Source organism: Peromyscus eremicus, chromosome 5, assembly GCF_949786415.1.
Source record: "Peromyscus eremicus chromosome 5, PerEre_H2_v1, whole genome shotgun sequence".
NCBI lineage: Eukaryota > Metazoa > Chordata > Mammalia > Rodentia > Cricetidae > Peromyscus > Peromyscus eremicus.
Window position 1 is genome coordinate 80,566,238 of NC_081420.1, and position 17,363 is coordinate 80,583,600.

Sequence of the window (17,363 nt, forward strand, 5' to 3'; positions counted from 1 at the left end):
CTAATCAAAATTTCACACAGTACAAAAGTGAGTAATTATCATAAAAATTTTCTAATTATGCAAACAAGCTAAAAACTAAACTTTTTTGCCAGAGTATTTTATCAATCAAACAGAATTATGTAATAATGGTCAGAATTATATTTTTTGTAAAATATTGCTCCATTGTGCTCATCTAAATAAAACAACATGTAAGAGAAACACTCCACGGTAAGCCCTCACTGGCCATTAGTCTCCTTCCTGACATATTCCAAATGACCAGCCCATCCATGTCACAGTGTCAAACACTCATTGCTGTACAGAGAGGTACCTGATCAGGAAGGACAATGGTCCCATGCATGCAGCAGGGCTGAAGGGATTCCATGGGAACATTTGTCTAGCATGTGTAAGAACCTGGGGATTACTTCCAGCACCATTCATGACTGAATGGATGGATGCATGCATGCATGCATGCGATAGAAGTGGTGTTCTCTACTCTGCTCTAAGATATTAAACTGTGAATATGGTAATGACCACTCAGCCTGTGGATGCTTTGCTCGCTAGTGCTTCAAGACCTAGAGTGTTGTGGTTTGGCTGTGAAATCCCCTCCACTGGCATGTGTATTTGGACACTTAGTCCCCAGTAGTTGCTCTATTTTGAAAGGTTATAAAATACCTCGAGGAGGTGAAGCCTTCCAGGGGTAAGTATGATAGCCAGACTCACTTCCGGCCTGCTCGTTGCTTTGGGACTGTAGATACAACCAGACTCCTGCCATCATGATTTTCCTGCCATGATGTGCTGTATCCCAAAATTAACCCTTCCTTTCTTAAGTTGCTTTTTTTGTCAGCTTTTTCTCTCACACACCCTCCCCCCCACAGAGCAAGGAGAAAAATAACCAATGTAGGGAGTGAAGAGGGGACAGCAAGGTATATGAACACAAACACCAGCATCCCGTGTATGTTGTCACATCACATTGTTGCAGTCGTTATTATTAATTACTGTTTATGTCTGCGGTGGTTTGAATGAGAATGGCCCCCATAGACTCATGTATTTGAGTGTTTAGTCATCTGGGAGTGGAGCTGCTTAAGAAGGATTAGGAGGTGTGGCCTTATTGGAGGAAGTGTGTCACTGGGGCTTGGCTTGAGGTTTTAAAAACCCACACCAGGCCCAGGCTCTCTCTTGCGCGCTCACTTGCTCTCTCTCTCTCTCTCTCCCTCCCTCCCTCCCTCCCTCCCTCCCTCCCTCCCTCCCTCCCTCCCTCCGCCTGCCTGCCTGTTTGCCTGTGGATAAAGATGTAAATCATTCAGCTGCTGCCAGTCTGCTTCCCACCATAATGATCACTGACTAACCCTCTAAAACTATAAGCAAGGCCCCAATTAAAAGCTTTCTTTTATAAGCCTTGGTCATGGTGTCTTCACAGCAACAGAACAGTAACTGAGACAATGTCTTACTGTGTCTAATTTAAAAACTAAGTTTTATTATAAGTATGTATCTATAGACAAAAACATACAGCAGGGCATGGTGGCCTGGACCTATAATCCCAGCACTTGGGAGGTGGAGGCAGGAGGATAACTAGTTCAAGGTCAGCCTCAGGAACATGATGGATTCAAGGCCAGCAATGAGCGACAGGAGACCCTATCTCACATAATAAAAGCAAAAAGCATAGACACAGGGCTATCAGTTTAGAAGAGAAAAAACTCCCTCTGCAGAGGAGCAAAGAGCAGATCACCTCTCTGGCCAAAACAGCCTCCTGGCTCCTTATCACACAAGCTTCAGGGTCCTCCTCAGCCTTGCCTACAGATCAGAAACCCAGTGCAGAATTCAGAATGGAATTGCTCTCCCGAGTTCTGATCCAATCAGGGACTTTGTTTCTGTCGCCCTTCCCCAACCCACTTGTTCTACTTAAAGGATAACCGTAACCATTCAGCTAATAGAAATCCTTATTAGATGTCCATGCACTGCTTAATCTAACTAATCACCAGCTGCTTTTCCTTGTTCTAAGTCATAAATCTTCAGGCTGGAACATCACTGCCAAGCAACATAATATTCTTTTCCAATTCACTATCACAAATTCTATATTTAAAATAAATACTACTCCAGCTGCTTTAAATAACAAATTAGCCAATGGATCAGCCAAGGCCCACATGACATTTTAATTAAGTGTGATAATAGGCTGTATAACCTAGAGAGCTCTGAGACGCCCTTCAGTCAGGGTCTTTTCTAGATTGCTGTTGGTCTAAGCTGCCCTGACTGATCCAGTTGTAATTTTACATCTTTAAACGTGAGAATTAACTTAAAAAAATTTTTTTCCTGACTACTTCTAAAATCTTTCCATACATAACCTCATCATCAGCTATGTGTATATACTCAGACATTAACACATTTATGAATGTATATTTACAGTATGGATATATAAATATTAGGATATCGATACACACACATATACAAAATTAGTAATAGGCTACTACTACAAGGCAAGAAAAAGACACCTAGTGGACGGAGGTAGAACTGCAAGGTGGCACTTGAAGGACAGCTGTGCTTGCCATGTCACACTTAAGGCTGCCCACTGTTAGGAGTCCCACAAGAGGACCACACTACACAACTGTAACATATGTACAGAGTGCCTAAGTCAATCCCATGCAGGCTCCCTAGTTACGGGAACAGGGGCCGTCGCTGACTCTTTTACTGGCTTTTGGGATCCTATTCCTCATACTTGATTGCCTTGCCCAGCCTTAAAACATGAAGAGGTGCTCAGTCTTACTGCAACTTGATATGCCATGTTTTATTGATACTCATGGGAAACCTGCCCTTTCCTAAACAGAAATGGAGGGAGAGTGGATTGTGCGGTGGGACCAGAGAGTGGATGTGGGGTAGGGACTGGGAGAAGAGGAGGGAGGGGAAACTGCACCCAGGATGTAAAAATCAATAAATAAATTTATTAAAAAAAAAAAAAAAGGTTGCCAATTCACCCTCAAACTGGGTGTGCTGGCTTATCCCTTCAATCCCAGCACTGGAGAGGCAGTGGTAAGCAGATCTCTGAGTTCGAGGCCAGGCTGGTCTACAGAGTGAGTTCCAGCACAGTCATGGCTACACAGAGAAACCCTGTCTAGAAAAACAAAAGCAAGAAAAGGTTGAGGAAATGAAGGAAAACAGCTATGAAGCCCTAGAACAGACAGATGTGTAAGGTACAGATACAGTCCAGACCTTTCAGAGAGTACAGAAGGAAGGAGGGAGTGTAGGGAACGACGAGAATTAAGAACAAACGAGGCCAATGGTTCGCACTTACAAGAGGCAATAACAGCGTGTGCTGGGGGTGGGAGGGGGGCTCCTTTATAAAATTCTAGATTAAGCTCAGTTTTCAAATGTCAGTATGGTGAAGATGTTGAAGGACAGATCAAGTCCAGAACACAGAAAGATCTTTGTTTTTAAACACCTATCTTCTGAAGAGCAGGAATCGTTTTTTTGCAGTGTGTCTAAGCACCTTACCACTCACCCACACTTCTGCGTTCCCCATATGGCCATGTCATAAGATTCTCTACGGAGCAGAAAGATGATCTGTCTGTGGGAGCTGCGGTTTGGATGAAATGTTCCCCCAGAAGCCATGAGTTACAGTCGAGGATCACTACCACTACTAGGAAGTGTTAGAACCTTCTAGAAGCAGAGACTTCAGGGAGGAAGACAGGTCATGGGAGTGAGCCTTCCAAAGGTGTTATCAGGCCCTGACCCCTTGTTCTCTTCTAGTTAACTTCCTGGCGGCCATGAAGCATTCCTATGTGCTCCTGCCATGATTCACAGTGAGACCACAGGCCACATAAGAGAATGAGGAGGCTGGGAAATGACTCCGGGAGCTAGAATACTTAGTTTGATCAGGCATGGACATGGCTTATCTTTGGTGTTCGTCAGTGATGGAAATCTCACTCTCACAGTACACAATATATTGATAAATGATTGAAAATCAATAGAAATAATTGAAAATCAAAATGCCTGACTTTAAGAGACATTTTCTTCCTTTAAAATGTCATCCCACAGAGACAGTTCCATCTAGAGGTGGAGGAGGTTACAGCATCAAAGGCATCCTTCCAGAGGCTTTCCCTCACCGCCACCCAATCACTGGGATTGACTCAATGGCTCTGAGATAGAAGAGAGGCCTCCCAGCTCCCAGAAGAGCCGCACAGGATCAAATAAAACAGGGAATACAAAACTACTCTTGGTGTTTAGAAATGTTTGTTTGTTTGTTTTTGAGAAACATAAATAAGCAAATACATCCTCAAGAAAACAAACAAGAGAGCTACGTCAAGTGCAGCAGAGCAAACGGAGATTTTATCTCCAGGCTTCCAAACCAACAAAACCATCCACAATGTGTGTGGGATAGGAATGAATAGACTAGGACTGGGAGCAGCGGTTTGGATGAGAAACGGCCCATGTACACATGTCTACGTGCTTTCTGGGGACCAACAGCACAGTACCCTGATAAGTCTGCAATGTAACCCTGGGGAGTTTCAGTGGGATGATGACCACAGGTGAGCGGCTACCATCCAGTGAAGTAGTGGCCACCTCTCTCTTACCTGTGTGTGACATGTCTTGGGTTCCACAGCGGGCAAACGCATTTTAGTCATACTTTTATAGATGAAACGTGATCAGACAAATATAAAAATACTCTATAACCTAAATTATCATATATCGGTTGCTGATAGTTAATCTGAAATCCGAAAAATAAAGCACACTTCTTTGTGGTACCAAGTACCACTAGGAAAAGACCATTTTTCCTTGTGGTGTTTAAATGTCATCCTTTGGAACACACAACGCGGCGCAGGCAGCTAGCTGCCGTCGCCTGACAGCCTGTCTTATCTGCCAAATTGCTCATTAGGTTTGGCAATTTTCACCTGCTCCTCCAGTTTATATTTCAGCAGGGAACGGCATCATTCGGCTCCCACCACCTCCATAGTGAGCTCCTAACAGTCCTTTGTTCACACAGCACCCTCTCTCCCCCACACCTCAGAAACCCAATCACCTTATGTACATACCATTATTTTTAAAATGTCGACGTGGCTCCCACCGTGGGAAGCTAGCCTGGCTTCAGTAAAGCATCAGTACAGGAGCAAGCGTGTTATATAAGCCCATGTTATAGCACCAAGCAAGCGCACCACTAACTAATGGAATTCTTAACTCAGAAGCAGAACCCATAAGCCAGACGAATTTACTCCCTTAGAACGCTCGTGTTGGGGAGTAAGAGGCACCAGAGTCCTCTTCCCACCGGGGCAGATCATCCAACCTCTGCTATAGGCCTGAAAGGAGAATGCTCCGATTTATACACGAACAATGACCGCAGTGCAACGAACAGAATGGAGGGACTCTAAGAACCACTCGCCCTAACTGAGCCTGTGATCACGGTGGCATTTGGGATGGATCGATACGTGTTGGGCAAAAATCACCAAAGATATAAAACAAAATGTCTGATACCCTATAAAACAACTTCTGATGGAATACTGGTTTTCATTATGCAGAAGTAAAATATTCACTACCAACCCTGCAATTAGCTAGAAAATTACAATAATTACAGCAATTTTGTATCCCATCTCCAGTCCAATTAATAGATATATGACCTTGTCAACATGTAATAATCAGATTGCATCCACAACAAAACTGGAAGGGCTTTGGATGCTGAATGGAGCTTACTCAGTGAGGAGGCAATTACTTGAAATTCTGAGAACAGGATTTGTATGTCATTTCTAACAACTCAAAAGGAAATACAATAGAATAGTATCTGTAGTTTCAATGTATATTTAAATCAGATCCAAAAAATAGCATGCTAGTATCAGCTAAATACTAAAGGCTAGATCTATAAAGCAAAGATCCTTAGTCTTCTCTATCTTTGAACAAATCTTTAAATAGACTTCTATATTCTTAGATAAGGAAAAATCTGCTATCAAAAAGAGAAAAGGCAGGCCAGCCAAACAGCTGAGCTTGACGGCACTTACTGTGTAAGCCTGGTGACATGAAGGTGACGGGGGAAACAAAGCCCGGGAAGTTGTCCTCTCACCTGTGTGTGTGTATGCTGTGGCACATGTACCCACATGTACATGTCATTCACATGAAGACACAGTAATAGTTATAAAAACGCTTAGAAAAGGGGAAAAGGGGGATATTTACTTTATGACACAATCTTTCAATGAATATTACTATTTCTTTAAATTCTAAAAATTATGAAATTAGTAGTACTTTACAAGCTACAAGAACATTTCAGTAAAAAAATACAATTTTAAGACTTAATATAATTGGGGTGAGGGTGGTGGTGGTGGTGGTGGTGGCTGTTTTCCAAGACAGTGTTTTCTGTTTAACAGCCCTGGCTGTCCTGATCTCACTCTGTAGACCAAGTTGGCCTCAAGCCCACAGAGAGGCCTGCCTGCCTCTGCCTCTCAAGTGCTGAAATTGAAGGTATGTGACACCACCACCTGACTGACTTAATATAGTTTTTAAATAGCTCAAAATGTAAAGACTTAAAAGTTACTAAAGTAAAATGTAACTAATGAGATACTTTGTCAAACACTTTACAGCAGTATCATTTCCGGAAGCTGTGATATCAATAGGGCATACAGCTTCCCCAAATTTACTGGAATCTTCCTTCGACTTCAAAGGCAGATGTAAGGGCCACTGACCAGCAGGATGACAGAGTCCAATGTGACCAGCAATACTTTCAGAGGTCCTAGTTTCATGGTATTCCTTCCAGGCTGAACAGCTGCTATATTATTAGTTACTCAGTGTGTTTGGGCCATCATCTAGATTCACATTCATGCTTTGGTATGACTCATTCATTTCACTCATGAAGATCTGGGAATTCTTCTTTTAAAATTTTGTGAGTGTGTGTGTGTGTATGTGTGTGTGTGTGTGTGTGTGTGTGTGTGTGTGTGTGTGTGTGTGTGTATGTGTGATAGTGCACAAGTGTGCACATGCCACAATACCTAAGTGGAGGTCTGAGGACAACTTGCAAGAGTCAGCGCTCTCTTTCTTTCTGCTGTCTGGGTCTCAGGGACAGAACTTGGTGGTCAGGCTTGATGGCAAACTCCTTTACCCACTGAGCCATCTCGCAGGTTCTCTCAACTTTCGGGTAACTGCCATTTGAGTGTTAAGATAATGACCCCTCTATGAAGGTATCTCTTTCATTGCTGGGGATAGGGAGAAACCTGGTGCTAGGAAAGTTCCCAGGAATCCACAAGGTTGACCCCAGCTTAGATTACTAGCAATAGTGGAGCGAGTGCCTGAACTGGCCTACCCTAGTAATCAGATTGGTGAATGTCCTAACTGTCATCATAGAGCCTTCATCTAGTAACTGATGGAAGCAGATGCAGAGATCCACAGCCAAGCACCAGGCTGAGCTCCAGGAGTCCAGTTGAAGAGAGGGAAGAGGGATTCTATGAGCAAGGGGCATCAAGATCATAATGGGAAAATCTACAGAGACAAGCAAACCAAGCTAGTGGGAACTCAGGAACTTAAACCAACAGGTGTGGAGCCTCCAAGGGCCTGGCCCTCTGCATAATCGAGACAGTTGTGTAGCTTGATATGCTTAAGGGCCCTCTGGCAGTAGGATCAGGATCCATTCCTGGTGCATGAGCTGGCTTTTTGGAGCCCACTACCTACGGTGAGACATCTTAATGGGGCTTGGACCTGCCTCAACTGAATGTACCAGGCTCTGTTGAGTCCCCATGGGAGGCCTTACCTTTTGGAGGAGGGAATGGGGGTGGATTGTGGGGAAGGAAGGTTGGGGAGGGAGTGAGAGGAGGGAAGAGAGGGGGAATCTGTGATTGGTATGTAAAATGAATAAAAAAATTCTTAATAAAAATTTTTTTTAAAAAAGACAATGATCCCTTTAGTTCTGGGCTTCCCAGCATTGGCTCTATTGATCTCTGTGCACATGTGTGTGCAATCTCTTCACTCTGTATTAGAAATTTATCTGGCAAACTTTATTAATTGTGATTGATTAGAGTTGTTTTTCCATTAGGAAAGTCTTTTCATACAATTCTGTCTTCATACTTCACAATGTCAAATAAGGAAGACCGCTAGACAGTCCTGTGATACCGAGGACTGTTACTTTCTGTTGTCTCTCTTGGGCCTCTCAGCTCCTCACACACTGCCTGACAAGCACAGAAAAGCTTGTCTAGAATGTGTGGATATCACTGACAAAACAGGAAATGCCATCTTCCCAGATGACAGGTGTGAAGGCTAACTGTCCTGTGATCAAGAGGAGTATCTACCTTAGGTTCTTAATTACTTCCTTCCTAGGGCTAGTCAAGGTATAACATCTAAACTAATGTCACATATAGTCCCCCACTAATAAGACAACACATATACTTGAAGTCTAAACTCATTTTCTCCAAATGTAATTGTTAAAAGAGACAATTTGATGTTCAACTTCAGCTCACACACCAGGCTGACCAGCCAAGCAGTAGCGGCTCTTCCTGAGGAATTTTGTTGAGTCCTGAGGAGGCAAAAAGTAAAACCTGACAGGAGACCAGTTATTAAAATGCTTCTCCACATAAACACAGGAGGTGCTGTTCAGCTAACATTCTAATTTTTAAGACTAAACCACAAGTACGTTTCACTTTCGAAAAGACACAAATACAATCTACACAAACCGAATAGCAAACCTCAAGTTAGCTGTGTGTACATCAAGGTGCAATTGCTCAAACTCACTATTGTCCAGACTTCAAGTACCTAATTATCTGTATACTTTCTAGTTTGATTTTCTTTAAGTTATGCTTAAGCAATCTACTTTTTATGCACAAGCTCAATCTAAGCAGAACTTCATTTCACTATGTGCTAGATAAAGAGATACATAATCAAAAGACAGGGTAACCTGGACACCCCCTCACTACACCAGTACATGCCTCACAGTTCCAAGCACACTGCCTCAAGTAAATCCAACAACAGTTTTGTTTTGTTTCTGTCTTGTTTTTTGTTTTGACACAGGGCCTCAAGTAGCCGGAGGACAGTCTCCAACCTGTGACACAGGCGTGACTAACCCTGAACTCTTGATCTCTTACCTCTACATCCCAAATGCCAGGATGACAAAAGCACACCCCCACATCGAGCTGAGGACTTTTTGGATAACGCATCCTTGAAGTGACCCAATGTTGTTTCTAATTGTTGGAATTGGATTAAAATATATTCGCTTATATACACACAACATGTAATGAAATGGTCAACCAAGGAAAAGCAGTATACATCTTCAGCTAGCAGGGAGGCTAAAGGGGCAATCATTTGAGATGATTCTGAGCAAAGGAGAGGTTGGAGGGGTTGTTCTTCTCCACCCTTGAAAACTGGGTCTCCTGTGGTCCAGAAGATATAAACAACTGAGGAATTGGTTAGCATTGTTCTACATGCAGGTAAAATTCTGTAACCCATCACTCTCGTAACACATCCCACAGCGTACCTTCAGGATCTCTATCGCTATGTCTGACATAACTTCATAGCAGCTTCTGGTTGACCTACCAGACATGTTAAATGTTAACTTAGTGTGCTTTACATGTTTCCCTTACATACATATTTTGTTCATGGTGGTGACAGAATCCCTAATGTATGTTAGGCACACGACATACCAGTGAGTTGTAGTTGCAGCCCTGATGTACAGATGTATGCTAGTGTAGTAAACATGAAGTGGGAAGAATTTAAGGGCTGGAAGATGGAGAGGAGTGGTGGGAAGTGCCGTCTTCTGGGCATGACACGGCCATTGCCCTCCTGAACTCCCTGCAGCTGTGACTACTTGCATAAGACCTTCAGAAGATCAAGTCAACCAGACTGGTCAACATTGCAGCAAGCAGCATTAACTGGGCTCTGTGTTAGACAGGATGAGGAAGAGGAGAAGAAGAAGGGGGAAGGGTAGAGGGAGTGGAAGGACAAAGGAGAAAAAGGGAGAGGAAGGAGGGAGAGGATAGAGGAAGTGGAAGGAGGAGGGGGATGGTAGAGGGAGTGGAAGGAGGAGGGAGGAAAAGGGAGAGGAAGGACCAAGGAACATGACTGTGGGAGGTTGTTGAGGTTGTGGGGTGAGGTGGAGTGGAGAATGGATAAATTTAAGGATTACATATTACTGGCTGCATTGTAAACAAGTATGAAAGTGCCAAAGAACACATAAAAATACTCTTTAAAAATAAAGGGCCAGGCAGTGGTGGGGCACACCTTTAATCCCAGCACTAGGGAGGCAGAGGCAGGTGGATCTCAGTTGAGTTCGAGGTCAGCCTGGTCTACAGAGCAACATCCAGAACAGCCAGGACTGTTACACAGAGAAATCCTGTCTTGAAAAACCCCAAAAAATAAAAACAAAAAATAAATAAGTAAGTAAATAAATAAAGGAAAGAAACAAGACTTGGTGGGGAACTAAGTATGTTAGGGAGTGGAAAAGAGTTTGATATTTATTTTATTTTGTTTTCTTTCCTGCAGAAATCTCCTTAATCTTATACAGAGTCTCTGAGAGAATTAGAAGAATGCTTTATCTTTTCTCTCTTTGTATTTTGGAGGCTTAGTTTTAAACTCAGACTCAAGTTCCCTGCATATTTCAAACTCCTGGTTGACTGCAGATCAGACAAAAAGCAAGAAACAAACAAGAAAAGAAGCCCATGCAGCTCACAAACATGTAGAGGCAAGCTGCTGACATGTTACAGACCGCCACCAACGAGAAAAAAGGAATTAGAATACATTCAAGGAGAATAAAATACACACTCTAAATAATTACCTATGCCGTGTTTTAGACATCACATAATTACATCTGATTAATCAACTACAGAAAAAAAAAATGGTCAACCAAAGATTTTCAGTCAGTAAAGCCACACAAGACCAGGTATTCATTCTGAAAAAAATGAAAGGCTCTTAAACGGAGATGTCTGAAGATAAATGAGCTTTAAAACTTATTTATCTCTTTTGGGAAAGAACGTGGGTGAGACAGGGTTCCTTTATGGCTCAGCTCAGTGTTCCTTCCTCAGGCCCCTGAGAGCAGGATTACAGGCGTCTGTCACCATGCTTTACCTACATGATAAATCACCTGAACACCTTTTCACAGCTAACAACAGCTCAGCTATGAAATTTTACAAACAAGTATTACATCTAGCACAAATATTTCACTTTCCTGAGTAAGGTTTCCGGAACTGGTTATGGAACCCTTCAAACAAATGTCCTGAAACTGGAGTTGGGGGAGGGGGGGAGGGGGGGGGGACAACGACACATGACTCTTCACAGACTTTCTCTGTCTCCCTACCTTTTCTTGAGGTTCTAGTTGCCTCCCACCCAAAACTCCACTGATGACTTCAGTACAGAGGTCTCTTCCTTGTTAGCTGTTCACATGAAATACATGTTCTGTGAGTCACTGGACTATGAGAAGCCTTTAGTTATTTCTATCCATAAAGACAATCAGGGTAACTTACATGCAATCTATCTTCGTTTACCCTTAGTGAGCAACCAAAAGTCTTGACTACAGACAAAACTAAGCCCATCTATGAACAGGTACATAACCTCTGGCTTCTTGGGTAAAAGATACTGGCCAAGCTTCAAAATATAACCAATGTCTGATAAACACAAAGAATTCCATTTGCAGAAGCAAAGACGGATAAAGAAGTTAGGGTACCTGGAAATTAAGATGAAATGCTCAGAAAACAGAAAACTCTCACTTACTTGCCCGAAGGACTGAAGGTGTGACCTCAATTTCACTTGTGGCTTGATAAGGCTGAAAAGCAGAAGCGTTGTTGGTGCCCAGTTCACTGCCGAATATCTCTGGGCTCTGAGTTCCCGTGGAGCTGGCGCTGGTACCGTCTCCTCCATGGTGTGGATCCTGCTCATCAAACACTGCTACGAGCTGGCAACGACAGGCAAAGGGGCATTTGTGAAGAAAGGCATCGAAATAACTACCAAGTACTCCACCAGACTGAGACAAACCTACAGGGAAATACTGACAGCAATGTATCCCAGAATGCTACAGATCTCAGTAAAACATTGTCTCCCTGAGGCCTGATGCTCCTCTGTTCACACATTTCTACGAAGAGAGTTTCATATCTAAAATTCCGTGAGTAAAAGCACAGTAAAACACAGTGACAGGCCAGAATGCTAGGGCAGGAGTGAGTTGACACCTTCTATGCTGCTAAGTATAAAGAATACCCAAGTACATGCATGTATGGATGTATTTTCTCTTTTCCTTCTTTCTTTTTCCCCCTTAAGACAAGAATCTCAAGTCACCTGGGCTGGCCTACAACTGGCTATGTCCAGGGATGAGGTTCCACTTCTGAACCTTTTGCCTTCACTTCCCATTTCACAGGTACTGGAATTGTAGGACTAAGTCACCACATCCAGTTTTCTGTGGTGCTGGAGACTGAACTCAGGCCCTCCTACCTGCTGGGTAGATGCTCTATCAATTAAGCTATATCCTCAGCCTCATAAGTACGTGTGTGTGTGTGTGTGTGTGTGTGTGTGTGTGTGTGTGTATGGGGGGGAGGGGGTTAATCTGTGTGTGCATGGATCTGTGTGTAGCGTGCATATGTGTATCTGTGTGTGTACTTGATTACACACTATGTGTACTACACCTCACCTATGAGGAAGAGGATATTAAAAGACAAACTATCTCCTCCTTGCTGCATAAAACTTGAAGAAAGACTACTGAAATGAGTCATTTACAGGAAGGCGTTTGATTAAAAGAGGGGATGGGAACAGATGATGGCAACAGGAAGAAAGGACACACTTTTGAACAGCTCTGCATGTTGGAGGCATATCTGTGCTTTATTACCTAAAACACAAATAACTAACTGAACTAAAACAGGATGGTAAAATGAGGCAGGGACACTGATAACACATCAGAGGCCCAGACCACCCTGACTCTTCTACAAACAAATACATGACCACACTGAATGTGGGGGGACAGAAACCATCCAGAGTCACTGGGAAAGAAACCACTATTTCCACCACTTCACAGAAAGCTAAATATAAAACAACAGTCACACGAACACTGTATCCAGGGAGTCAATTTGCGTCATACATGCACACAGTTTAGCAACTCTCACTCGGCGACACAAACGCACATATCAGGAATGAACAAAAAAGTGAAAATATTTTGGATGGTGAAAGCCAATATTCTCACTGTCAGAAACAGCAGTTACAGAAAGCTGCAATGAGCTCTGTGGTATTAGACAGGAACTGGAACTCAGCACAAACTCATGGTTCCTGTGAGTAAGCCACCCCGAGCAACACTACTTCATTGCTGGCATAACACCATAGAATTCCAGAGAATACTTACACTGACCTGGGTGAATAGGCCAATCACTAGATGGAGGCCATTAATCAATAACACTGTGAGCACCAGATATATGAGGCCTTCGTTGGCATAGCAAGGCATACTGAACATTAAGCTTTTCTGTAAGACATAATACACTATACAATAATGATAAAATGTACTATGTATAATTTATTGGCGTAATTTTACATGACTGGCAATGTAGTAGGTCCTTTTATACCAACACTGAGAGAAGCATTATGCTATGATCTCACCCGAGACAATGAAAATTCCCAGATCTACTGTAGTCTAATGGGCAGCCTGTTAGAAAGATCACACTGTGGTGCATGGTTCCAGGTGTACAGGCATACAAACAGATGGTGTAGGTGAGTGCTGATACCGTGAGAAGACATAAATCTCCTAGCTCTATTCTGAGCAGTCCCAGTCCTGGGAAGCAATGGCATCCCGGAATCAGTGAGCACACCTCATGCCCAGATCTAGGTTTCTAATATCATCCCCTAATAAGACAAAGCATTTTGAAAAGATAGCCGGTTAAAGTGGAACAGAGAAAAGGCACATAGAGTGTGAATGTCTAGTAATGCTGAGAGTGAGGTAGTGTGTACAAAGACAAAAGAGGTACATCGAAGGGAAGTATACAACCTCAGTTCCCTCTATCCTCACAACCAAAGCTGGGACAACTTACGGCCAAATAGATAATTCCACCAGCGGATCAGAATTGCAAAACAAACAACCCATCTGTGAATCTGTGATGGCCTAAATAATGATGATAAGCTGACGGCTGTCTTCTACTAAAGCAGCCAAATAATGAAGGCAGTAGTGGGATTGGGGTGTGGCTCATTTGGTAGATGGCTTGCCTAAAATGATCATTGCTCACAGTTTCATTCCCAGTATTGCATAGATCAGATATTGTGGCAAAAAGCCTATAATCCTAGCACTTGGGAGGAAGAGGCAAGAGAATCAGAAATTCAAGGTCATCCTTGGCTACACAGCAAGGTGGACACTCGTCTGGGCTATGTGAGACTCTGTCTCACAAGGAAACAAATAGATAAATGAATGAATAGATAAATATAAATAAATAAGAAACAACAGGAATATAAGTTATCATTAGGATCATTCACAAAAATAACTGTCACAGAAAATCTACCAAAAGATGTCAATATTAACAAGCAAAAAAGATGAAAATAAGGGGATAATTGCCTATCTCAAGAAAGACCTCCCCATATGAAACATTTCATCCTTGGCTACAGAATAAGTTGAGGACCAGCCTGGACTATATAAGACCCAGCCTCAAAAATAAATAAATAGATAAATAACAATGAATGAATAAGGAATACCAAAAATAAAAATTATTAGGAAAGCCATAGAAATAATTGTTACAGACAAAACCTACGAATGGATGCCAGTTGATAGAAAAAATAGAAATAGAAGCAATACACTTGCCTGTCTCAAAGGCATCCCATATTGTATGCTTCAACCCAAGGAAGAAAGGTAAGTTAACTCTGCAGTGGAGAAAGTTGGCAGGCGCAGCTCTCCATACATAAGATCAGCAGTGATAAGAGCACCAGCTCCAAGGAGAGAATACCATTTATGTGCCCGCTGGTCCTGCCAACCATGTGTCACCTCGACTTAATCATGAAATATCAGATGAACCTAAACCGAAGAACATTCCACAAAAAAATAAAATTACTCTGATTCAGAGTACAATGGTCATGAAAATCAAAAAAGAATGACAAAATCATGTAAAGAGGAAATCACAGAAAAACAGGAAATACATGTGATAGAATCCTCTGGAGACAGGACAGAGGGCCAGAAAAGATTCTAACCAAGAGAGGTAAAATCGAAATGAACTTGGCAAATCAGCTGACATGTGAGCTGCAGGCTGGTTTAGAGTGATAATAATTGCCTCTGATTACAGACGATGGGAAGTTAGGGAGCTGGTGAAGGGATTTGGAAACATTCAGTAGCTCTTTCCAAACTCTTATGAAATTTATAATTATCTCAAATAAATTGAAGATTTTTGGTTGTTAGGTGTAGTCACAAAGTACTACAAAGGATTGCACTCTGGCTCCTCTCATAACTAGCACAGTTCTTTAAGCTCTACCAAGGTGTCCAGCAACTCAGTACTTTTCCAAGGATAGGAGGACCATGGTGAAAGGAGCCACCTGTCTGTCCTACCGCCCTGCTGAGATTTTGCAATGTCCACATTCTGTAAATAAAAGACAGAAAGGTACGTTCACAAAATTATGAGCAGCATTTCCTCATTTCTTAGACAGCTTTGTCATCTTGAACAAATACTATTTCTGTCCTCATGTCACAGAGACATGCAGAGAAACAGGAAGCATGGAACTCTGCTGGGCACAATATGTAATTAACTGATTAATCCAGCAGGATGTTATGTGGCAAGAACAATGAAAAACAAGATGAAAATTTGGCCTACTTCATCTTGTAGTAAGCAATGGAAACAATATCCTTAACACATACAAAAACAAGGAAAGTGTTTGTGGATATACTCCCAAGTTTTCAGAGAATGTCATTAAGTCCTGTTCACCTGGTATAACTAGTAGATGCCCCTGCATCAGAGGCACAGAAATCTCATGCCAACAGAGATCAACATACTCTTTCTGAAAAGAGATCAATTCTTCTGGAGTTATGCTCCAGATGATATCTGTCCTGATTCCACTCTACTTTGGTAGCATGAGAACAGCACAAAGAAACACATGAAGAAACAAGCGTGACTCTGTTTAAGCCTTTATTTATAAAAACAGGCAGCAGATCCGATTTGGTACATCGTGCTGTCTTTATGACCCTCCAGACAAGGGATGCCTCTTTCCACTATCCTTCAACTGTAGTTTCAATTTCCAAAATAAGAACAGTCAAAGGTACATCTGTAACCCTGATAAGCTAACAACACCCATTTTGAGTTGTTCATCAGAACACAAAATTTCTACATCAATTTAAATATCACATTTTGCACAAGCTGTATGGTTTAATATGTATTTTGAAGCTATCAAATTTTGACATTTGGGTATTTAATTGGAAATAACTGAAATTCAAGTTTGTTATTAATTATGAGATCTTTTCTCAAGAAGCAAGCCCTTTCTGCGAGCAGAAAATAGAGATGGAAAATTACAAACAAGTCTTTAAAGTCAAACATGGAAGCGCTTATACATGTATATTAGTTTCAATAATTATCTCCAACATTTGAGAAAACACGGGATTAAGAAATCTGGACTGTGCTGTGAATAAATGCTACGAGAATTTCAGTGGTAGAATTACAAGATTGGTGATTTGCAATGTGCCAATAACATACAATTTTACAGCTTTCTTTTAAACCAAACTTTAAGTGCCAGGTGCAGACATGAAGTAATTTTGTGTTAAATTGGGAAGGATTTATAATTTTAGAAAAGCTACTCTACAAGAATACATATAGAAACACAGCAAAAGAAAACGAGACCTCCATAAAAACATCACAGATTCAAAATCCCTACATGTCCTTCAAAAAGTAAAAGAAATGTACTTTAAGTTTCTAAGATGTGATTCAACTCTGTATTTTCACCATCCATGAACTAGATCATTCTTTAAGATTCACTTTGAGATTTTTTTTAAATTATGCATGTCTGGAGTGGGGGTGTTTCTGGGAGTTAAGGAAGCTTGGCCTGTAGTAAGTGGGAAATGTATGGCAGTGGGTAGGGTGTGTTTGTGTTTGGCTCATTCCATCATTATCCTAAGTCAGCCTGTCTTTTTCCCCATTGTGCTTGTCTGATGCAAGGAACAGAAGGAAGATTAGTTAATAACTATTGCATAACAACCGTGAACCTTTGAAACTGGAGAGATGGCTCAATAGTTAAGAACAGGCACTGCTCTTGCACAGGACTCCAAACTACTCTGATGGGTAAAATAATGAGCAGAAAGTCCATAGTGCATGGACCAGAGTGGCCAAAAGCAGAATGGCTAGATCCAGAACAATGCATTTAAGAGAGAGCAAGCTGATTCAGAGGGCGGCTGGTACATTATGGGCCTCTTCTTACTTCCAAATGCTTCCTTATGCAAAACAATGGCCTCCCACCAAAACTATCCATGTCCACATCCCTCAGAGTGGTTAATGTTGCCTGCCATAACCAATGTC

At 42.0% G+C, this 17,363-nt stretch overlaps 1 protein-coding gene across 6 annotated transcripts in view; it reads right to left on the bottom strand.

Moving 5' to 3' along the window:
* Pard3 (par-3 family cell polarity regulator) overlaps positions 1-17,363 on the bottom strand; it is a 559,217-nt gene that overhangs the window by 338,235 nt on the left and 203,619 nt on the right. For all 6 annotated transcript variants that reach the window (XM_059263788.1, XM_059263787.1, XM_059263786.1 and 3 more), the window contains exon 3: positions 11,632-11,812. In XM_059263788.1, the coding sequence (XP_059119771.1) occupies positions 11,632-11,812 (181 nt within the window). The remainder of the gene's footprint in view (positions 1-11,631; positions 11,813-17,363) is intronic.